The 24926-nt window shown below is 42.7% G+C and overlaps 1 protein-coding gene across 1 annotated transcript in view; it reads left to right on the top strand.

Annotated features, from left to right (window-relative positions):
- The window catches only part of Dnm3 (dynamin 3), a 431287-nt gene that overhangs the window by 50025 nt on the left and 356336 nt on the right, over positions 1-24926 (top strand). Inside the window, exon 4 of the mRNA XM_048810033.1 lies at positions 14906-14981. Coding sequence (XP_048665990.1) covers positions 14906-14981 — 76 coding nt within the window. The remainder of the gene's footprint in view (positions 1-14905; positions 14982-24926) is intronic.

Below are 24926 nucleotides of genomic sequence, written 5' to 3'. Positions count from 1 at the left end.
TTTTTTTTTTTTTTTTTAATTTTTTTTTTTTTTTTTTTTTTTTTTTTTAGATAAACTTTTCTTTAAAGTTGTTCTTGTCGGGTCTTTTAGTCATAGCAGCAAAAAACAGACTAAAACTTACATTGCTGAGATATAGACCTATGATGAATAGAAAGACTAGAAAACCTGGTTATAGATGGAGGGAGCCCAGGGGAGCTTTCCATATCAGCCCAAGCTTTTATTCCCATGGCACATTTTAAAAAGTCATCATTTTCAGTCTGTATTGGCCTGTGGGATCATAAAAAGGTTAATAAAGTGAGATTTTTCAATAAGAAAAAAACTCTATCCCAGACTACATTCTGACCCTACAGAATACAACTCAAGTTGTCAGAGTAGCAAATATTCCTCTTTTGTGTTCTAAGGAAGAGTATTATTTTCTTTCAGTGTCTTTAATTGAAATAGTAGCCTAGAGTAAAAATTATTAAAAATGAAATACGAATGATTCATTTTCCATTCAAAGGCAGTGAGTATTTTAATTGTTCTTTGAGAATTGCCAATGTACAAAAGCAGAGTTCCGGAAAATGAAAGTAAAATGCTCAGGATTGAATTGTGGCAGCCCTGCTGACACTCAGAAGGGTAAGCCTTGAAACCTCCTAGGACCCCAAATCCCCAACTTGAGAAGTGTTTCTGTCCCGGACAATCAAGAGTCTGATATCTAGACAATGGCTTAAAATCAAAATGGTGGCCAGAGTGGTGTTGGTGGTGTAGAAGTGTGTTTGGGAGTGATAATCTTTGATAAAGAGTTTTTTTTTTTTAACTGATCAAAGGCTTAACTCTGTATTATTATTTTACTCCCAGTGGGCTCAGTGGATTCTTGCCACTGTCTTTAGTGCTGAAATTTTCTTGAAACCAAGTCCTTATGGCAGAAGCCACACAGTCTGGTGGCTGACTCACGTAGGGTGGGAACAGATTGTCAGGTGCTTGTTAGGGATCAGGAATTCCAGTGTGTCCTATCAAAGTATAGGCACTGGTTGAAAACCATTGTGTTATTTTGTGCTCTACAACAGCTACTCAAGGAAAAGGCTTTTAAAAGCATGAATGAGGGTGTGGGGTGGGAAAGGGGTGAGGGTGTGAGGAAAATTTCTAACTGAGAAATAAGATAAAAAAAATGTGTGAGGCTGGGGTTGTGGCTCAGTGGTAGAATGCTTGCCTAGCATGTGTGAGGCACTGGGTTCAATCAGTAACCACATAAAACATAAATAAAATAAAGGCATTGTGTTCATCTACAACTAAAAGAAAAAAAAAGTGTGTGATTTTTTTTTTTTTGAAAATGTTTTATGGGTATAACCTGATGTCATAGAATGGAGAGTAGCAAATAATATAACTTTAAAAATGACTTTATTATAGACCTCTGTTTTGAACTTGGTGCTACTATTTGGATTTTATTTTCCTGGATGAAACTTTTATCTATTAATTTAGACTCCAAGCTCCAAGATGCACATGACCATTGATAGTGCCTAGATATTTTTTCACAATGTAGTTTTTAGAGGCCTTTCCCAAGGGCTGTATGATTTATTATACAGGACACTGTACATAGGAGGGAGGTAAGTATGTTGTTGCTGTTTTACAATGAGAGAACATGTAAGAGGTTCAGTAGCAGTCACGTAAGTCCCCAAAGCTGGTGTCAGGACTGAAATTTCTTGTAATCTGTTGTCCTTTAATGACCACACATGGTTCATATGAGAACTGATTGAAAAAGATTTGCTGGAGGTTTTAACTAAGCTTGGAACTTGAAAATTTAACTTGTAGACATGTTACTCTTACAAAAGAGTGTAACAGGAAAGAGGTAATAGCTGGAAATTCTATGTAGACCTTTACATTTACATTTTTGCTTAAAAACTATTTAAAATGTTCTGTTATGGGCAAAATGAGCACATTGCTTGAATTCATTCAGTGCTAGCCATGAGCACTGCATTCTTCATAGACAACTGGTGCTGAATTGGGGAGAATATTGTTGAAGCTTTGCATGCCTGTAATCCTGTGTGTGTGTGTGTGTGTGTGTGTGTGTGTATATGTAAATAAGTAAAAAATATTTTTGTGGTGTTGGGGATTGGACCCAGGGCCTCACACATACTAGGCACGTGCTGTATTGTATTTTGAGACAGGGTCTTGCTAAGTTACCCAGGCTGATCTTGGACTTGTGATTCTTCTACAGCAACCTCCTGAAGAGCTGAGATTATAGGTGTGTGCCACCATGGTTCACCAAGCTATATTTGAAGGCACAGTTTGGCTTGCAATATGTCAAGAGCATGAGTTTATATAATCAGCTAAAATACATTATGAACATATGTTAGTGCCTGCTATGACTGTTTTCCTGAGCCACCTGTGGTCTAGCTGGAGAAGGAAGACTTAAAGTTGCTTACGTGTGTATTGGGGTGGCATCTTCAGAATTCGCTCTAGCAAAATAAGAAACTGCACCTTAATTAAGGGATGCATGCAGCCCATCCATGTTTCCAGGTTCTTGGTTCAGTCAGTCCTTGGTTAGGATTGGTGTGCATCTAAAGCCTTTGGGAGGACAGCTAACCACATCACTGTGGGAAGAGACTGGGCAAGAAAGGCCGGTTCTTTAGAAGATTGGCCATTCTTTCTCAGGGAAGTTTACCAGGGAGAGGAAATTGAAGATGGTATAATTTTTTCCACTAAAACCTGTTTTTATTATTTTTGTACTTATTTATGGGATACAGTGTGATAATTTGGTACATATATACAATCTATAGGGATTGCATCAGGATACTTAGCATTTCACTCTCTAAACATTTATTATTTCTTAGTGATAGGATCCTTTGAATTCCTTTCTTTCTTTTTTTTTAAAATAAAATATGTAATAGCTGGGTGTGGTGGCACATGCCTGTAATCCTAGTTGCTCGGGGGGCTGAGGTAGAAGGATCACAAGTTTGAGGCCAGTCTCAGCAACTCGGGCCCTAAGTAACTTAGCAAAATCTTGTCTTAAAATAAAGAAGGGCTGGGGATGTGGCTCAGAGGTTAAGAGCTCCCGGCTGGTACCAAAAAATATATTATTAATAATAAGAATAGAAGAAGAAAAACTGCTGTAAACTATAGTCACCCTCCTGTAGTGCTATAGGACACGGGTACTCATTCCTCCAGCTAATTGGATTCTGGTACCTGCTATCTGCTCTCTGGTCTGCCTCTATTCTCCCTCCCTGCTCCCTTCCTACCCTCTAGCAACCGCTGTTCTTCTCTCTACTTTATTGGATCACTCTTCTTAGGCTCCACATATGAGTGAGAACACACGGCACTTGTTTTTCTGAGCCTGGCTCATTCCACCTGACAGCGTGTCCTCTGGTCCCAGGATGGTCTGTTTTGGGGGTAGCTGAAGTTGGTTCTCTACTGAAGCAGTGCCCTGGAGGTTCTGAAATGGGTGGGATCATGTGAGTGCTAGAGAGGATTGAGCAGATGGTGACTCTGACATCCATGATGAAGATCCTCATTGCTAACTTGGCAGAGGCTGCATAGAGGTCTCAGCAGTGGAGTTACCAATGGAACTGTCACCTTCAGCAGGATCATGGGGTATAGACCAGGAGTCTCCAGGGAGTTGCCCTGGGCTGGGGAATATTTTTGTTTTTAATTGCATCACCTTTGGGTCTTGATACAACTCAAGGGGTGAGAGAGAGCCTTTATTGGTGTCTGATGTTACTTATGTGGCTGAAGTTTTCCCTTTGAAGTGTGAAGGGAATTGAATTTGAGAAACAAAAAGACGTGGCTTGCATGTCAGCTCTGGGGAGCTGTTCATAGCTTTATGGGCACACATTACTCCCTGCACACACAGGGATTTAATTTCTCTTCCCTACCTCCCTGGCCTGTGTGCATCCATCCTTAAATATCTTTGTCTTCATTTGACCACCTGGAAAATGCTTACTCATCATTCAAAATTCATGTCAAATATTATTTCTCCTTTTTGAATAAGCAGAGATTAGGGAGTCTAAAAATAATTCTTGGCTTCCTAATTAGCAATATAGAAAAATGCCTGCCTTGCTTAAATCACAGGCTGGTTAGGGACAGAATGAAATGACTTGAATTGAGGGAGAGCTGAGCTGTAGTAGGAAAATCACGGAAGAGAGGGCTTTGGCCTGCAGGAGGGGAGGGCCTGGAAGTTCTGTCCCAAGCTCTGAGGTATTTATGAATGTGGTGAGGAGAAAGCTGGGAAGTGAAAAGAAGCTTACCTTGTGCAAGACTGGACTGGGGGAGGGTCTCAAATGGGCAAGAGGACTTTCTATGCAAAGAAGTGATTATCAGGAAATGGTTTGTTAATGGTCCAGGGAGGTATTTTGAGTGGATTTGAGCCCAGCACACAGAATTACTTTTACAGAAGGATGAAAAAGCCGACGGGAACGTCAACTTGGAGATAGGACACTAAGGGTGAAATCCAGGAGCAGGCTCAAAACCACAGCTCAAGACTGAAGTTGTTTTCAGTTCTAAGAGGTGGCCCACAGCTGACGGGTGGGGACAAAGGCCTGTGGCTATGAGTTGTGCAAGGCAGGGGACTGGGACTGGATTATTGGATGTCGTCTCATCCCTGTACATTGTAGCTTTCAAAGATAAGATGAGGAAATGGATGAAGTAGCTTATAAAACATTAGTATTTTTAATCGTAGTTGAATTTCACTTTGTTAAAAACATCTTAATTCCTTCCTCCCGTCAGTTTCTTTGCGGCCATTACAAAGGCCCACAGACTCTTGCACCTGAGAGCCCATCTTCATGTGCCCTGCCCCCATTAACTAGTCTCCTGACATGCGATGAACCACGTTAAGAATGTTTTGCACAGAATCTTGATAATGTACTTTAACTTGAAAAATCTGACATGATTCAAAATCTACTACTTTTTGGAATTAAAATACATTCGTCTTTCCTGTTTTACAGATACCTAATTTGTTTTGGAAACTAGGTTATTTTCATCAAAGAGTCCTAACTTCCAGGGAATGTCTGTTAACTATTATTTGTTGGGACTTTAATATTTCACTTAAGTCTTTAACAAATAATCCTAGGGGAGGAAAAGAAGGTGACGGTTGATGGAAGTCCTGCTGTGTGCTTAATGCGTATTGTTGAGTTACAAGGTCAACAAACCTTAGAGTAAGTGACACAACTTTTATTTCACAGATCTGGACCATGAGATTTAGAGAGAGGACGTAAAATGTAGCCAAGGTAACATGAGAGGTGGACCCAGGCCATTCTGGAACCCCGTATCCTTGTCCTACCACGTTGTGCTGCAAGGCAGAAATAATTCCAGGTGGGATTCATTTTTAAAGAAACCCCAAACCTGACCACCTCTGCAGCCCCTACCTGGTGCAAGGCTCTGATGTTTTGCCTAGATTGCCCTCACCTCTCCCACTTGTTTTACCCTCTTCTGTCTTCGACACCAAGAGCTCATTCTTAATAGCTGATGTGATCCTTTACAAATGCAAGTCAGGTCATGTGACATCTCTGCACAGAATCTTTCAACAGCCTCCCCCACGACCTCCATTTCTTACAGAGAAAGCCAGAGTCCCTGTGATATCCTTTGAGACTGCCCATTACACTGTCTCAGTGCCTTCCTCTTATGAATTCCTCTGAGCACCATCTCCCTGGCATCTGCGTGGCCAGTGCACTCACCCCTCCACGCCTGCTCAAATCACGTTTTCTCCACGAGGCTTGCCTTGATCCACTGCTTTAAACCGCAGCCCCGGGGGAACCTATGTGCAATCATTTTTTCTGTCCAGTTCCATTCCTTTCAACTTCTTTTTTTTTTTTTTTAAAGTGTAAGTCATGATCTTTGATAACAAAATTGTTATAAAACTCATTGGTTATAGCCCTTGGTTTTAAAATTATCAAACTATGACTCTTTAAATACTGTTAACTCGGGAGATAAGAATCTTACATGTTAATTTCTTGAAAACAGATCATGGGGGAGAGATGAATGGAACTCATTTATACATCGGAGTTATTGGCGTCTGACTTGGTAAAACGTGAACATTCACATTAGTAATAAGAGATGGTATAGATTATGTAATGATTTAACAGGTTCCTATTCTCATTATTTGTTGATGTTAGGACTCTTGCACTAGAAATGTCTTTTTTAACCCAATGGGCCAGGAGGTTTCTTTCCCTTTTTTCTTTCCTGCCAAATTTCAATGTTTTAATTGTCAGTCAATTGTTCATTTTCCTGTCTACGTTGAGATTAGATGCTAACGATGAAGAAAACATTTAATTGTGAAAAAAATAATTCGTGGTTCATTGTTTCAAAGCATCAAAATGTTCATATTCTATGTAGACTATTGTACATTTAAATATTTTTAGTGTCTTAATTCCTCAGCACAGAAAATACTGAGTTGCTATCTCTATAATAACTCTAATATAGCAGAGTCTATGAATTTGAAAATTTTCCTAATGTGGTCTTTTTACCAGTGTCTGCTGTAGGACAGGATCCCGTTTGTCCCGGCCTCCCTTCCTCTTGCCCCTCTTCCTTCCTCCCTCTTTCCTGCCTCCCTCTTCCTCCTCCCTTCTAAGGAATACTGTTAGGCACCTGCCGTGGGCCAGGCCGCAGGGAGAAAGCGATCGAGGTCATCCTGCGCTTGCGGAACCCAGACTGGGCGCTGGCCTCCCCGTTGTGGAGGAGACACCAGGAAGCTGGGAGATTGCTCAGCGGCCGGGAGGCGAGAGCAGCTTCTGTGCAGCGTCAGGCTGAGAGAACGTGAGGATTAACAGGGGCGTCAGAGGACATTTGTGTTGTCCTCGCACTTTCAAGACGTGGGCACGGAGTCTCTCGAGGAGGAGGGCGAGTGGCAGCTGGAACCTCAGCTGCTGCTTGGCCAGGGTCTCGGGCCCCTGCTCCCTCTTTATGGTCAGGCTGCGGCCCAGACCCCACGCTGTCACGGGCTTTATTACAGGGTTGTGCCGTTAAAGACCTCTTTTCAGAATGCACACACTGAACTGAAGACTTATACCATTACTGGTTTTGTGACTTGAAATCACAGTTGGAACAATTAGAGATGCGTCAGTGGGAAGGCGATGAAAGGGGGCCATTAAGGGTTCATGAAGGCCTCTCCTCCTCGTGGGAATGCAGACCTTTTCTTCTCTAAGTATTTGAGTTCTTTTCACTGGTGCTGTTAAGTGGCTAGAAATAACACTTGCCACACGCATGTGGAATGCTCTAGATGCCAGGGGTTCACTTCGCTCTGGGTCTGAATGGAGCACACTGTGGCTGGAATGTGTGTTGACTCTTGGCTGGTTTAAGAGTTTGTTCCATGATGAGCGTTGGCCTTCTGTGGGAGGCAAAAGCACAGCAGTCAGAGCTCCCAGATGGAAAGGTCAGAGCCACATGTGTTCAAGTTGAGGCGTGTTCCTTGTCACAGCCCCCAAATCTAGACAGTGTGGCAAGACGGACATAGCTATGGGTAAGCTTGCAAAAGATCACTTCTGCTTCCTTATAGAGGCCTTATTGAGTTTGAGGAACAAATTTGAGTAAATAATTACTAAGTAGATTTCAAGATAACATACCACTACTTCTAAAAGTGATGACGATGGTACTGATCATCTTGGGGGTAGCCTTGACCCCTTGCTGTGTGCTGGGCCTAACTGGAAACATTTCAGACCTTTCCTACAATTGCAAAGCGCTCTGAAAACCAATTATAACTCATCCGGCAAAACTTAATTTCACTTAGCACTTGTTAACCAGCAAACTTGACCTCAACTGATGTGAGGCTGTTCACTGTTGGCGTTTTCTCTCTCAGTACTCACTTTACTTTGTTCTGCTAGAGAAACGCTAGTGAGTTTGATTCCAGATGATTCTGCGGACTCTGGTGATGGTGCACATCATTTTACTTCTCTAAAATCAGAAAGTCTTGAGTTTCCTTGGACATCTGTCCACAGCAGATAGACTTCTATTATTCCTCCCCCTCCTTCCAGTTTACGGCTGAGGAAACCCAGCCACGAGCAGGGCACCCTGCGTTCAAACCCTGGCATTTTAGTGCTGGAATCTGCTCTAAGCCACCACACTAAACAGTCTTAAAAAGAAGAGTTAGGGCTGCGTCTTACGCAGGCCTGCCCGGGTTTCCAGGCTGGAAAGTGTGGGAGTTAACTGGGATCGAGGCGGAAGCCCTCTGACTTTGTCTTTTCCACCCGTATCTCTTTAGAAACTCCACAGGAAGGTGTGGCTGATGGGACAGAATATCTAGCCTTCTGAGTGCTCTTTCTCAGTGGGACAACTAGTGCTCCAGTGACACCTGGTTCTTGGGGGACAACAAGCATCTTTTCAGGTTTAAAGCACAAACACAAAACACACATACTGGTAGGCAATGTATCTGATACTGTATTTAATAGAGGACAATTTTAATGTAGAATGTGAAATAAAGCTCGTTGCGGGGGCAATAAGGAAAAGGAGGTGGAGACACACCAGCCTGGGGCAGGGTCTCTCTGCTCGCCCCTCTGCTCCCTCCCACGCCCCTGGTAGAACAGGGTCACCTGCAGCGACTCAGTGTCTGAGCCTTCGGAGGCTCCTGTCTTCTCTTTTTCCCTGCCGTCTCTTGCCCGTAGCTTCAGTCCCCACAATTGCCTTGTGGCTTAAGGTGGTTAGGCCACAGGTGACCAGCAGGGAGAAGAGGAAGGAGAAAGGTACTCACCAGATTAGACTCTTTGGAGGAACTGTGTGGATGGCACTCAGCAGCCTGTAATGACACCTTACTGTCTAGAAGTTAGTCACATGGACACCCTGTTTACAAGGGAGGCTGGGAAATGGGGTTGGTTTATTTATCTATGAAAGGTGGGCACATTGCCATTCCTAATAACAGTTGGATTCTGTCAATAAGAAAGGGGGAAAGGATATTGGGAAGACGACTGGTGGTCCTTATGGTGGTCTACTTTGCCATTCATCTTCGTGGCAGCCAGCCAGGGTAAGGTGTAACCTGTGATTTGGAATAAAGTGAGAGCTAAGTGCCTCTATTTTGTACCCAGACTCAGTAATCCAGTGGCTTTAGATTCTTGAACAAATTGACTTTTGTGAAAAAGCAAATAAAATGGATTAAACATCAAGGCCCAGGGTTCTTGACAGTGTTCCCTGGCAGGGTGAGGACGTGGTGTTTGTGAACCAAGAAGTGTCTTTATTTTGTTTATACATCTCTGATAGAGGAACTTTGCATTCTAAATGTTTTAGTGGGAACCATTGATTATTGATCAATTAGATTTAAGAAGAGTATATTGCTTAGGATGTTAAAGTTTTGTGAGTAAAAAGTGAGTATTGAAATCTTTTAGATGGTAATAAACATAAAGCATTCTTTCCTGCAATGGGTCTTGTAACTACGTTTTCCAAAACCAGATGACGTCGGTATTGAATGCTTTAAATGATAGAGTAACAGTAGCAAAACTGTGATCTTTTACAAGTCTCCATGTGATAATACCTTACTGTGTGCCAGTAATTTAGGGAGGGAAAAGGAAACTGCAGTGGAAAATTTCCAGTTAAATCTGTGGATTTTGGCATAATGACTTCCTTCAGCAATGACAGTGGCCTTGCGGTGGTTGGCAGGCTCTCAGTCAGGGAGCACAAGCTCAGGGCCACTGTGACAGCGCCATTGTGTTGGGGCTGGAATCAAAGCATGACCTCAGCATTCTTGGGGAGGGGTGGCAGCATTTGGGAGTGATCTTTCTCTCTCTCTCCTCCTTCCTTTCCCTGTCTCCCATCTCCCCCACTCTTTTTTTTTTTTTTGGATTATCATTTTGAAGTGTTAGGAGAAGGTAATTCCAAGGGGATTATTTGGGGGTACAAAAAAATTATATTTTTAAAATGAAGTTTTAAAAGGCTTTTCTGTTGGTAAGGACTACTTTTTAAAAATACGTTGCTCACTACTCATCTGGTCTGTAGCTTCAACTTTCTGCTCTGTGACTGCAAGTTATGCCCACACAGGACTTTTATTCTGAGTTCCAACCCTTCAGTTTAACCCCATCTGGATCTTCCCAGGCACCAAAAGATCAACAGGTCCAGTATGTCCCCTTATGTTCTTCCCACATAGCTCTGAAAACATACCAGAATCTAACGATCACCAACGTAGTCCAATGGCTATACTCTCTAGGTTTGAGTCCCGGATATCACTTACTAGCTTTGTGACCCTGTGCAAATTATGTGACTTTTCTGTGCCTGTTTCCTCATCTGTGAGTGATAATAGTAATAGTGATTACCTCATATGCCGCGACCCCTCGCCGGCAAGGGAAAACACGACACAGGATTCTTCTTTCAGCAGTTTATTCAGGCCTTGATTCATGTTTCATCTTCTAGTGACCCGTCGCCGAGCGCCCAAGCACAGCCTAATAAAGCCTCCAGCATACCAATCTTAAGCTGCCACGTGGACCTTTCTCATAGGGTGGTAAGGGATTGCGCGCCAATTCTCCATATTGGGAGTTGTTTATCACAGGCCACAGTGGAAGCCGGCGCCATCTTCTAATGGCGGCCACGGTCTAATTAGAACGGCTCACCACACTCATAGGATTCTTACGAGGTCAAATTTTCTCTCTCCCTCCCTCTCCGCCTCTTTGTGAAATAGATTGTGCTGGCACAGGGTAGGCACCACATAAAAATCAGCTATAGGTAGAACTCCTTTATTTCCTGTCCTGGTTAGTGGGCCACATTGATCCAGCTACCCAAACCAGGGGTGAGCCTCGCCCTAACTCTTCCATATCCAGTTCCACAACAAGACAACCATTGAGTCCTTCCTGTTTCTTTCCACCTCCATCCATTTCTGCCCTGGATTGGACCTTTGTTTTGTTTTTTTCTTCTTCCTGAGCAACCTGATGGGTTAGTGACTGGTTTAAGTCTTCCCCTTTTCCTGTTCTCTATTTAGCCCCCAGTAAGTTTTCTAAAATGCAAACCTCATCATTAACGCTCCTGAGTGCCTTTCGGATCTCACAGGAGGAACATCAACGCCAAGCGAGGGCTTCAGGGTCTGCCTGCTCCCTTCCCTTCCCGGTCTTTCTGACCGTCCTCCATATCTGCATTTCCTTAACGTCCTCTGCTGCAGATTCTCTGTCCAGTGCCTCCCACCTTGGGTTCCTTCTCTACAGTTCCTGCTGGCAGGTCACCCGGACAGAAGCTCCTGGCTCTGTCCACTGCTCCTCTGGGGTGCTTATCCGCGGCACCTGTCCTGCTTGATAGTCATCTGCTGGCATTCTCCGCCCAGACTGCGCTCGTTCTCCTGTGATGAATCAGTCACTTGAATCAGCTTCTGGAAGAGCAGCGTTGGGCTCCCATCGTCAGGTGCAGGTGGTTCTTGGCTTTTTACTGCACAATGACCACTTACATTTAGAGTGAAGAAAGCTGTCTCCGAAGTTACTTTATTTGCTGCTAGAGGGGCAGGTTCCTCTTAGCTTTGTCGACACAGCCAGTGTGTTCACCCTTTTCTGGCTTCCAAAGTTGGGTCATTTCCTAGTGGAGCAATACCAATGTTTCTTCCTAACGAAGTTTCTGGAAGAGCCGATAAGAAATGTTACTGAGACTGTTCTCAGACCCTAGGAGTCCGGAAGTCATGAGGGGACACGAACTTACTGCCTGAAGCACAGCTGTTAAGACTGTAGGCTTGACCTTCATTTGGTGGGTTCAGAGACAAGAGGGCATTTGAGTTGCAGCTCTTGGTGGCACAGAGAGGGAGGCGCTCCCTCTGCCCTGTGCGGACCTGCCACGGTGAGGCCCTGGGCAGGCCTGGAGCCAGCTCGACGCCGTCCAGTCTCCAGATGACTCAGGAAAGTGGCTCATATGTGCATGGTTCAAATGGGACTCTGTGGCTCTCATTTGTTGTGTGCATATGAATTAGGCCACAAATTTAAAGAAAAGGTATAGTCTAAAGTAATACTAAAGTATGATCATCATTTTCCCTAAACTAACAGGTGGATAAGCCATTCGGCGTGCTTTCTGGAGGAAACCAAGCTCCGATTGCACAGCTAATGAACCACTCAGATTGCTTGTGCCAGTGCCTTGGCTCAGTGTGAGTGGGGGCATCCGTGAGGAACTGAGTTCTCCAAAGCATGGTGGCTGGTCAACACCAAGAAGGAGGTTCAGGTGGAGTTGGTGGCTCCTCACATCCAAATTCCATTCGCAAAACATGAATATACCTTGCCTGGCAATTTAAGGGTTTTTAGGCAAGAGAATTCTTCAGTGTCAGGAGAAGCACTCTGTGGCTGTATACCGCCAACAATCAGAGAACATTAACCCCTTGTTCTGTGGCACTTGGGTTTTAAAATGTGGTCAGGTGTTGGGCTTCACTTGAGCCACACAACTTGGACTATCGTTAGGAGCGTGGAGTTTAGTAGTAAAAATCCTGAGGTTCAGGGAGTGTTTTGTCCAGTCAGGGGTTCAAAGCAAAGGTCTCCCTCTCCCCCATGAGGGTTCATCGTGTCCTTAGCTCACAGCAGGAGTGTGCCGGGCAGGGGTTTTATTTTTCTGGGTCAATATAACGAGATGTACATTCAGGATGCCCAACTAACTGCTCACTCTTTGTTGGGGAGAGATTCCTCTCTGTGCTTCATTGCATTTTTGAGACTCCTATGAAGGAGCAGAGACTTTCACTTGGCAAGGTTTGGTCACCCAATCTTTTATTTCTGGTGAAAGTGTATGTGTTAGGGGCAGGACTGGAGAGCCCCCTGGCAGCTGTGGAGGTGAGTTGGCAGGAGCAGGGGTGGGTGCCTGGGTCTATTCATTACTCTCAATGCAAAGTTCTGCTTGCTTAATTTAAAAAAAAAAAATAGGGAAAACTATTGACTGGATTTGTGGGTTTGCTTTTCATCCAAATACAGGGTAATTACTTGATAAGTAAAATGACAGATGCATTCTGTTTTGCTTTAATGTAGTTAACAGGGCTGAGTTGAAATAGTCCCAGAGTAAAGGTTGAAAGGGACTAAATCTCCTTTTTCCTTGCTGCTGCCACCTCCTCCTCTTTCTTCTTCTTTCTCTCCATCTCCTCAGAAAACTTTTTATAGTTCTGTTAAACGGCGTCACTCGGGCACCTAAGACCTGCACATTTCTCTTTGGTTGGCATCTGTAAGTTCTAAAACCTCATTCCTGGCCCTCACAGCTCAAATAGAGGCCCTCCACTCTTTACCCTGCAGTTGTGTTTTTCCTTCCTTCATCTTATTTTTCCAGTTAGCCTCTTCCTTCTGGCTAGAGGCCAGAGTAGATGCCCTGTTCCTTGGGATCAAATTATAAATGTTTATTGAAACCATCCAAACTTGCATTATCTTAGTGTACTCCCTGGAGAGTATTGAAAGAAGGAGGGCTTAGTTATGTGTGTTTTACACATCACAAGGGGCGCATTGGTCTCTCCCACCTGAATGTCAGTGTGGCCCACTGTTCCCTTTTGAGTGCTGTTCTGTGGACCTGCCTCGTCTTTCCTTTGCATTTTAAGCTCCAGCCGTTCCCACAGTGTCTCCCTAGCATGGCTCAGTCTCTCAGTGATTTTTTAAAAAAAAATTATGAATAAATCATATTGTTTATTTCAGGTGGCATTTTTTTTTTTTTTTTGGAGCGCAAACAAAAATTTTGTTCTATTCCCATACAGTGACATTCTAAATGAACCCTGGCCCATGGAGTTGAGGAAGTCAAGAGCTTCGTTTTGAGGCTGTGCAGTACTCCTTCCTCTCCCAGCATATTCACTGACGTATTGGCCGGGGGGATTTGCTTAATGCTCTCTGTAGCTCTCCCTTCAGAGCATGCCCTGGATGGTTGTCACCCTGCCTGACACCCCTGGCTCTCATCCCCCTGGAGCTTGTTAGGAGGACAGATGACACATCTTCTGCAGAATATCATGCATCAGCATGTTCAGAATGGGTCTTGGTGTCTGGGTTGCAGCACCATCCTGCAGGGTGGGAACCACTTTTCAAGACATATCGAGTCAAAAGTGTATTTTGAACGGAATTCTGTGATGGTCCTTCTAAAAGTTGTGAGGCATTGTATGTGTGTTGAAATACTATTGTAAGGGTGTGTGTGTGGGTATATGTCTCTGTGTGTGTGTATGTATACAAACACATACACATATGATTCACTGATGTTGTAGAATCAGTAATTATTTCTGTGGCACTGTTGATATGATTTTGCATGATGCTTTCTTTGCTGCTATTATATAGGTTTAGGGTATTTTAACATGCCATTTTCAACATGATATTCATTTGTCATGAACTCCTATTTATCAGGAATGAATGAGAAGAAACAAAACTCAAGTTGCAATATTTTTTCTGACGTTAACTTTTGTAGAAACAATATTTGCCTTCATTTGATTCCACATTTTGTATGTCCTTTTATTGTAGAAAAATTTAAGGATATTTAGAAGACAGTCTATTCTACCTTCTTAGTCATGGTCAGAATTCAGTGATGCTAACATTGATTTTCAAGCCAGAGAGAGTCCTGATTTCTTTTTAGTCATCAAAAAGAGTTTAAGGAATAATTTTAGCTTCAAATGTTCTTATTAATGCTAATTCTCTGAAAATGAAAGTGAATTGCTAACACACTAAAATTTAATGCAAGCTTTGATTAATTTCAGGCTCAATGTATGAATGACACTTTCCAGTGAGGTCATTATGGTAATAGATTAATATTCAATATAAGACCTTTCCCCTCTTTAATTTTTAAAATGCTTCTTTTTTTTCCATATTTTAATCAGTATCTTAGGGTTGTACATATGGTGGGATTTCCTGTTAAAATACTCATACACGCACACAATATAACAATATAATTTGGCCAATATCACTCCCCACTATTTCCCCCTTCCCTCCCCTCCTCCCTCCCTTCTTTAGGTGACTGACACATTGAAAGGTTGGGAATTAGAAGAATTAATGTGGAACTTATAAGTGTACAGGTGATCAGAATTCCTGAATGCCTTAATCTATTTTTTTCTTACTTCTTTAGGGACTTTCTTCCTCGAGGGTCGGGCATTGTAACGAGACGACCTCTGGTGCTTCAGCTGGTCACTTCCAAAGCAGGTAATGAGCAGGGTTGTTGGCTGCACCCACAGGGGATGCCTTGGCACCTGTCACCTTCATTGCTGGGTTGGACAATGGAAATGTTCTTGTGACCACCCTGCTGTGGGCAGCTGCCTGCCTTTCTCTCCAGAATGCTCTCTTCCTCGTTGCTCTTATTCCTCTGGTGACATTAAAGGGAAAGTCCTATTTACATACAGATTTTGTTTGTTGTTTTGCTTTTGGAGACTGGACCTTGCTTTGTTGTTTGGGCTGACCTTGAACTTCTGGGCTCAAGCTGTCTTCCTGCCTCAGCCCCCTCCTATTTCAGGGGACTGTTGTTTCACTTGATAGTGTCCTTTGAAGCACAAAGTTTTTCATTTTGGTAAATTCCAATTATCGTCTTTTTAAATTCATTGCTCATGCTTTTGATGTGATATCTAAGAATCGAATCCTTTGCCAAAATCAAGGTCCTGTTTTCTTCTAAGAGTTTTATGATTTTGCTTTTACATTTAGGCCTTTGATCCATTTTGAGTGATTTTTTAAAAAACTGTTACATTGGTGCATTGTAGTGAAGTATATTAGTGGGGTTCACTTTGACATAGCTGGATGTGTGTGGAATGTGATTCGCTCCATTTCAGCCCCCAGCCCTTCCTCGTTCCTCACCTCCCTCCTGATGTTCATTTTTAATTCACTGTGAGGTAATGGTCCACTTCATCTTCTGCTTAGGGACACACAGCAAAATTTATTGAAAAGATACTCTTTTTACATTGCATTATCTCAGCACCCTTGTCAAAAATCTGTTGACCACAGCTACTTGGGTATACATCTGGACTCTGAATTCTGTTCAGTTGATCTTTGTCTGTCCTGTGCCTGTCCCACACTGTCCTCATTACTCTTGCTAAGTTGAGAAGTAGGAGTCCTTCTACCTACCCTGCACCCCCACCAAGAGTGTTTTGGCTATTCTGGGTTCCTCAAAATTCTACATGAATTGTAGAACTACCTTGTTTTATCCCATAAACACAAGGCTGGTTTAACATCTGAAAGTCAATTAACTTAAGGTGTCATTGCTAGGGTTTGGATATGAGGTGTTCCCCCAAAGCTCCTGTGTTAATGAAGGAACATTCAGAGGTGAAATGATTGGGTTAAGAGAGCTGTGGCCTAATCAGCCCATCCTAGTTCAAATGGACTGACTGGGTGGTAACTGTAGGCAGGTGGGACATGGCTGGTCACTGGGGGTGTGTCCTGGAAGGGGTCTCCTTCCCTGTAGGCCCCCAGCCCTCCTTGCTTCCTGGCGGCCACTAATGGAGTGGTTTCCCTGCACCATGCCCTTCCTGATGAAAACTTGTAGTGCACTTGGAATGAGGGGGAAGGTCCTCAACCTGATAAAGGGCAATATGACAACTCGCTAGCTAAGGTACTGAGTGGTGAGAGGCTGGATGCTTTCCCACCAAGATCAGGAGCAGAACAAGTGTCTCTGCTCTTGTCAATGTATTCCAACCGTCCTGGAGGTGTCTGATGCTGATAGTATGATTATGTAGAGAGAAAATCTGAAGGCATTCACTAAAATACTATTAGAACTAATAAATGGTTTCAGAAAGATGGCAGGGTACAAGAAAATGTATAAAAATCAATTGTATTTCTATGCACTTGCAATGAACAATCCAAACATGGAATTAAGGAAACTATTCTATCTATACCGCATCAAAAAGAATGCACTGGTTAGGAATAAATTTAACCAAAGAAATGCAAAATGGACTATAAAGTATTATTGAAAGAAATTAGAGGAGATCTAAATTAATTGGGAAAACATCCCTTGTTCATTTATGGGAAGACTTAACGATGTTAAGACGGAAATATTCCCCTAATAGACTAATGAATTCAATGCAATTCTGTCAGAATCCCAAATGCTGATCTATGTAAAATCTGATGCTTTTCTGATTTCAGTTTTTAAACTAGCCATCTCAGTCTACATTTGGCTATAGATGAAAATATTTTTAATTGAGCCTCTTGGGTATGTTGGTTATATAGTCATGTGATCTTCATTTTGAAATTGAATACTTAACATGCACATCCTGGGGGCTGAGAAGAGAGACCTATGATCAGAATATCAAGCTTCCCTACCTCTGGGGTCTTCTGTGCGCATCGACCAGGGGGAAATAACCTCACACCTGAGCTCCTTTGAGGGTAACACGGGCCTTTCACTCGCCCCTTCTGCTGCCCACCCCTGTGTCCTGTCCAGGTTCTGATGCTCTCCCCTTGCTCCCTGCCGTTCAGCAAGGGCCACACCACACTACCCTCTCCGTGTCTCTGTTCATGCAAAATGGACTAGAAATTGCTCCCTTCACGTACCCCGAGTGGAGCTTTAGAGCTGCAGCACCCTTTTCCGCTGGTGCCAGCTGAGAACCAGGCTCCATTTTTTATTTCGCCCTAAGTGTTCATGGGGTGATCTTGTGTGACCGTAAGCTTCCATGGATGAGGCTAATCAGAACTGGGCAGCAGCAGCTTTTTGGTCAGCTTTCTTTTCTTTTCTTTTTAAATCACTATAACCAACAGACCTGATAGGAACTATTAGAGGAGGAAAACTTGATTTGGTGCTCAGAGGTCTGACCTTGGACGGCTGGCTCCATTGCTCCAGGTCCAAGGTGAGGCAGGTCATCAGGTGGAAGGGTGTGGGGAGCAGCTGAGATCACAACAATCAGGAATCCGAGATGGCTCTGCTCACCAGGGCCAAAATATCTATCCCGAAGGCACACCTGCAGTGACCTACCCCTCCGGTGTACCCTCCCTGCCTCCATCCCTTTCAGTTAATCCATCTAAGGATTAATGCACTGATTAGGTCAAGATGCTCATAGTCCAATCACTTCACCTCTAAACTCTTTTTATCTCACGTGAACTTCTGGGGGACCCTAATATTTAAAGCATAACACATGCCCACTGCTCATGAGGTCCACTGGTGCCTTCAGGTCCTAATTGGGGCCAGTTCCAAAAATCCAGCTTTCTCTTCACTGATTGAGTCAGCAGATATTTATTAAGGAACTATTTCCTGGTGCTAGGCAGACGTCAGTCACTGGGGAGGCTCCTCTGTAATTGGGGAGCAACCACAAAAGAAGCAAAATCAGCAAGCGATGTTAGGGGATGAGGAAGGTGGGCATGCGGCAGGCAGGCTGGTGGGCATGTAGGAAGCGGGATGGGAGAAGGCGGGATGATGGGAGCTGCTGCGGTCAGCTCTGAAGTCGGACTAGGAGGCTGCAGGGCTGGAGGAGCAGCGAGTGAGGGGAAGGAGAGGAGGTGGTAGACGGCTGGTGCTGCCCACAGCACTGGTCGGGAGGTGGTGTGGGTCAGGGAGCTCATCGGGGAACACGATAGTGGGTTGGAGCCTTAACGTAGGTCCCACTGGACAGAGAGAAAGGACAGAGAGCCTGAGGCAGGGGAGTCTTACCTTGCCTTGGTTCAGCAAGCAGCCACAGGCAGTGAGAGCCTAGGGGACCGGGGACTCGGGGCTCTGCTGGTCCTGGGCCCAGAGCATGGGGCGGCAGAGCACTCGAGGAGCGTCCCAAACCTCTGGCTCCCTGGTGTCTGGTCAGCAGTCTTCCCATCCAGCTGTGGAAACCCTCGTAGAGGGAGGGCTGGGCCCAGCACAGGTGCTGTGTGGAAAACTGTAAGGACGAGTAGGTACTGTGTTTTGATCATTAATCAGCATTATCAGCATTTAATCCTTATGAGAACCTTCATAGATACATACTATGGTTCTCACTTTGGAAAAAGAGACCCAGCAAAGTGATGCAATTTGTCCAAAGCCACACTCACTGTGGCAGGAGTGGAGCTTGGTACTGGTGTGTGTATGATCCTGTCGATGTAGATTTAAAGTAGGCAAGTCTTTGTGCTTGCTTTTATATTTGCAGAGCACAATGAACATTTTTATAGGATATTTTTAATGTCAAAAAGCATAAACATGGGAATAGTAAATCTAGAAGTTAGTGGGCTAGTTCATAATTAACCGACCAATTTCCAGCATGATGTCCATTAAGTAAAGCTTAATTGATTGTCTTCACCTGCTGCTGTATTAGTTGCTTGACCAAGCAGCTGATTAGAGGCCCTAAGCCTTAATCTGTATGATTCATTTTTAGGACATTTGGTGCTTAACACAGAGGGACATTCCAAGAAACCATGTCGCATTGGGAGGAAGGTGAGAAAAATCACTACCTCTCTTGTCAGCAGAGGAAAACAAAGTGATAGGCTTGTGGGTTCCTGCGGATGTGGTGTGGGAGGACAAGAGCTGGACAAAGCCCTGCAGAGGCGTTGGGCGAGGTCTGCAGGGCGTGGAGCAAGGGAGCAGGCAGAGGGTCATTGTGAGACATGGGACGATTTGGTGGCTTCTTCCAGTGTCCTGCTGAACTGCCTGACGCCAGCTCCCGAGGTCTGACTGGGTGCTTCTTTTCTCCAGTTTGTGTTCAGCGATGCTGGGTGGCAGCTGGAAGGTGGTCTTGCTGGGAGTGTTTACCCTATGGAAATTGGCCAGTGCTGCAATCTGGGCTTTCCCCCAACTAGGGAACCAGTTTCTAAGCTCTAACTGGTGCCCCACTGATCTCCTCCTCAATACTCGCTCTGCTTACTGGTTAAATCAAATGTCAAACAGGAAGGAAATGTATCTGGGTATAAAAATTTTTTATCAACCTATTGAAGAATCATTGCTTTAAAAAATGATTAATTTGGAAGTTGATATGCCTTCTGAAAGAGAAGGTTTTTTAAAAAAGATTTTGGAACTCAAATCATTCTGCATTAAAAATTACTTTTTTTTTTTTTTTTTTTGGTACTAGGGATTGAACCCAGGGGTGTTCAACCACTGGGCCAATCCCCAGCCCTTTTATATTTTATTTTGAGTCAGGATCTTGCTAAGTTGCTGAGGCTGGCTTGAGCTTGGGGTCCTCCTGCCTCAGCCTCCTGAACCGCTGGGATTATAGGCCTGTGCCACTGTGCCTGACTGAAAGGACTTAGGAAACAAATCCGCAGGTCATGGTTGAAGATGAATGATCTTGTCTCCTGGAGAACTTTTCTGTTTTAAAATGTTTCTCGAAATGCTCTTATATTGTTTACTCTGCTTTATTTCAATGGCATTAATGTAAGAAAGGAAGACATTTAAAATAAGAAATTGCAAACGGGTTAAGAGCAGTGGTTCAAAGTACAGAACATTCTGTTTTGTGAAAGATTTCCTTGCTGCTTCCTGCTTTCCTCCATGCCAAGTATTATTAATCCATCAGAATTTACCAGCCTTCATGTTGCAGAAAATGCATGGTGTCAAGTGTCTACATTTGAAAAAAATTGTATATGACTTGTAATTTATTAGTGTTTATTGTTCAGTATTTTGGATTCTTGGTGAGAATTGCTATAAATGATCATTTTAATAAAGAAAGATATATAGCAACAGAAATCACAAAGTTGTTTTGGAGGCACTAGTTGACTAACAAGCTAATGTGGAGACAGAGTTCAGGCAGCAGATCTGAGGAACCCCGGAAGGAGTGTGAAGGTGGAATCTGCCCTCTGAGAGAAGGGCGGTTGCCCAGTGAGGCCCATCTGCAGGCTGGGCCTCGGGACCACCGAGTGTCAAATGGAACAGCGCCAAAGCAAGATTGAAGAGAGAGCTTCCTACTGCAATAGTCAGGGAATAGCGAAGTCTAGAGAAAAAGCTCAGTCTTTTTTTCTTTCCTAAGAACCAATACTCCATTGCACTGATCCTGGGTATTTTTTTATTTTCAGTTTTATTAATTTCAGTTCTGATCTTAATCACTTCCTGTCTTCTAATTTTGGAGTTAGTTTGTCCTTTTTTGTCAAAGGGCTTAAGGTGGAGCATAAGCTTATTTATTTGGGATCGCTCTAATATTTTAATGCAGGCCTCAGTGCTATAAATTTTCCTTGGAATGATTTCATACCATCCCAGAGATTTTGACATGTTGTGTCTGTTCTCCTTCTGTTCTCATTTCTCTCTTGACCCATTCTTCATTTGAGAGCATAATTCATCTCTGTGTGGTTATGTGGTTTCTATTAATTTTCTTGATGTTGAATTGTAGTTTCATTACATTATGATCTTACAGGATACATGGGATTATATCATTTTTTTTTGTATTTGCTAAGGTTTACTTTGTGACCTAGAATATGGTCTATTTTGGAAAAAGTTCCATGAAGTGCTGAGAAGTACAGCTGTTTTGGGGTGAAATATTCTGTAGTTATCTATTAGGTTCATTTGATTTATAATATTTTTAGATTGGAGTAGTCTTGATTTTATGTTTTGATGACCTGTCTATTGGTGATAAGGGTGTGTTAAAATCACCTAGTATCATTGTGTTGGGGTCTATCTGGGATTTAATGTCATGGAGTATTTTTTTTTTTAACGTAATTGGGTATGCTAAGATTTGGAGCATAAATATTTACTTTCATTATATTTTCTCATTGTATTGTTTCCTTTATCAGGATGTAGTAGCTCCTTTGTCTCTTCTGATTAATTTTTGCTTGAAATCTGCTTTGTCAGATAGGAAACTAGCTACCCATGCTTGTTTTTGGAGTCCACTTGGAGTCATTTTCACCACTCATGAAAATGTTGCAAGGGTCATTTGTGTGGAATATTTTTTCCATCCATTTACCTTCAGCTTGCGGGTCTTTGCCTATAAGATGAGTCTCTTGTAAACAGCAAATGGTGAATCTTATTTTTTGACCCATTCTGCTAATCTGTCTTTTAAAACACTTTTTTTTTTTTAGTTGTAGATGGACAACGTGCTTTTATTTTATTTGTTTATTCTTATGTAGTACTGAGAATTAACCCAGGTCCTCACATGTGCTAGGCAAGTGCTCTACCACTGAGCACAACCCCTGTCCATAATGTATGTCTTTTAATTGGAGAATTGAAACCATTAAATCTCAATGTTAGGATGGATATGTGTTTGTAGTTCCCGGCCATTTTGAGTTTTTGCTAAATTTAATACCACCTTGATTCTTGTTTAGTGAATTCTTTTTCTATTTATCTTTCTCTGTTTGGGAACTTTGGGATTTCTTAGTTCTCTGCATACAGTTTATCTCTGAGTATTCTTTGTAGTGATGTCTTGGTGGTCGTGAATTCTTTTAGTTTATTCTTGTCATTGAAAAATTTTTATTTCCCCCTTGAATTTTAAACTGAGCTTTTCTGGGTATAGTAACCTTGGTTGGGAGAAAAAGCTCCACATTTTATAGATGAGATATTTTAAAGGCATTTGGAGACTAGACTTGAAATCCTGACTTCTGTACAATAAACTTGTTTTCTGGCTTCATAAACTACACTGCTGCATGCTAGAAATAGTCAGATATTGTTTTTCCAGAGGTTTCGATATATAATTTTCATTTTTATCTTGTAGAAGATTTTTTTTTAATTGGTACTGGGGATTTAATCCAGGGTGCTTTACTACTGAGCCACATCCCCAGTCTTATTTTTTATTTTGAGACATGGTCTCACTAAGTTGCTGAGGGCCTTTCGAAATTGCTGAGACTGGCCTTGAACTTCTTGAGTTCTGTTCTCAGTTGAATGAACTCCTATCTCAGCCTCCCGAGTTACTGAGATCACAGTCATGCACCACTGCACCCAGCTCAGGAGATTTTTAAAATATAAATTTCAAAATGTAAATTCTTTCTTTTTAAAAAATGTTTTATTAGTGCATCATAGTTATACATAATAATGGAGTTCATTTTTATGTATTCATACATGCATGAAATGTAATTTGCTACGTTTCAATCCCTTGTACTGCCACTTTGCCTTCCCCTATTATTTTGTATAACAACACTGAAAAAATTTTAAAACTGCAGATGTCATTTTGTTTTACATTTAGATATCTGAAGTTAATAAAATTTGCTTTTCATTGCAGTCTGCTTTTGCAATGGATTAAATGTTTATTTTTTTTTTCACTCTAAGGAAGTATGCTCATGGAAAAAACAAAACATTTCTTCTTAGCTGCAGCTTTGACCTTTTCTGCTTCAGTGCGGGTTCCCTATTGTTTTCTGTGTAAAGTGCAGGTTATAGATTCATAGTTTCAAGTCCCTTGGATATAGTTACTCTTAAATCTCAATGTGAGAGGATACTCTGTTATTACTGTTCTCTTTAATGGCAGTAATAATTTATATTACCATCCATAATGAAGAAGAGTTCCTTCTTCTCCAAATCCTCATCAGCATTTTTAAAATAATAGCCATTTTTGCTGGAGTAAGATAGTATTGCGATTTTGATGTGATTATCCTGATGGCTAAATTATATTGAGCATTTTTTTCATATATCTTTTGACCACTTGCATTCCTTCTTTTGAGAAATGTCTATTCAGGTCATTTGCCCATTTTTAATTGAATTATTTTATCATTGTTATTAATTTTTTTGATTTCTTTATTTACTCTATTTTGTTATACATTGTTCTTTTGTGTATCCAGTCCTGTCTTGTAGTTATTTAGGATGAGAGGGTAAGTCCCATTTCTGATAATTCGTCATGTTGGAAGTGTCAGTGATACTCAGTTAACTAACCTTTAACACTGTTCATGATCAACATTGAGGAACACAGTGATTTTCACCACTCATGAAAACGTTGCAAGGATCATTTTTGGGCATTGTTTTGTGGCTGATATGATGAAGAAAATAATTTGATCATTCTTCTCAGGTCAATAGTTTACTTTGAATTATTTGTTACTTCTCCTCTGCCTGTTTTTTTTTTTTTTTTCCCTGCGTATGTGGGGGTAATACATTCATTTGTAGATGCTTCCAAAGTGCCACAGAATGCCAAATGTGTGAGGCATTTTCTCCAAGTTTAAAACATCAGATTAGCCAGCTCTCAGGGGGCCTTCTGAGCTGCCCAGGGAAGTGAAGCCCAGACATCTTTAGGTGACAGAGGTACAAGGTGGATGATGAGCAGAGGCTTTGGGTTGAGAGAGGACCTGGGTTTGTAGTTGTCGAGTGTAGAGCCTCACCGTAGGTTCTACCTCACTAGTCCAGGGGTGGTTACTGGGGTGGTGGGAGATGGGGTTGGAGGACTTGGTCAGGACTATTAATCATTGTGTTGTCATTTTGGGACTGTTGAAGAGATCATTCAGAGATTGGTCTTCTTGGGAACAATGGCAGAGATGGCAGAACCCCCTACCTGAGTTGACTATTCCATCTTCTCGCTGTAGGTGTGCGTATTCCTGGAGTGAGTGCCTTGCCCTCAATTTTTCTAATGGGAGCAGGTGTTCCCTGTCAGACAACGTCAGGACGGAGCGTCTCACATGGGTAGTTGTTGAAAGGTGCAAACCCTTCACATAAATCTGTGGTTTAGATCTAGGATTTTGGGTTTAACATTAAATCACTTTAAATACCTTTAACCAATATCCAAGGCGAGGGTTAGTTGGTAGCCAGGGAGCGAGTGGGTGGCCTTTGGGCTTGATGAGAGCCATTGTGAGTGTTACTGAGGCCTGAGGCTCCCACCTTTGAATCTCCACAAGATCGAAGGGGCCTGGGGGCTGCGCTGGGCTGGGCCGACTGTCCCTGGTGGCTGGCCACCCTCTGGGTGATGGTGATTCTGAGCTTTAGACTAACATGGTTTTAATCATGCCCAACACTATGCAGCTTGGTGGACTGTTGACACACGTCCATTTCAGTTGGTGGCAGGGTGAGATGACCACACAGTGGCAGCTGTTGGAAATGAGACAAACAGGCCTGTTGCTCTGGTGGGCGGGGGAGTGCAGGCCCTGTGAGGGGGTCGTGTGTGGATCCAGACTTGATTTCCCCTTTGTGCCTCTAGACTTGCCTCTGGTTCCAGAGGAGTTGCCATCAGGAGGACCGAGGGGGGAGCTGTCCATTGGTTGCTTTTCTCAGCAGTTTCGTGTGTCTGTACATTGAGGAAGGGGAGGTGCAGTATTCATCAAGGTTTCTCATTAGACAAGACTTAGATATATATATATATATATATATATATATATATATATATATTT

The sequence above is a fragment of the Marmota marmota genome, unplaced genomic scaffold (assembly GCF_001458135.2).
Source record: "Marmota marmota marmota unplaced genomic scaffold, marMar, whole genome shotgun sequence".
NCBI lineage: Eukaryota > Metazoa > Chordata > Mammalia > Rodentia > Sciuridae > Marmota > Marmota marmota.
Note: the sequence above shows the minus strand (reverse complement) of the source record. Positions and strands in the feature narration are given on the sequence as shown.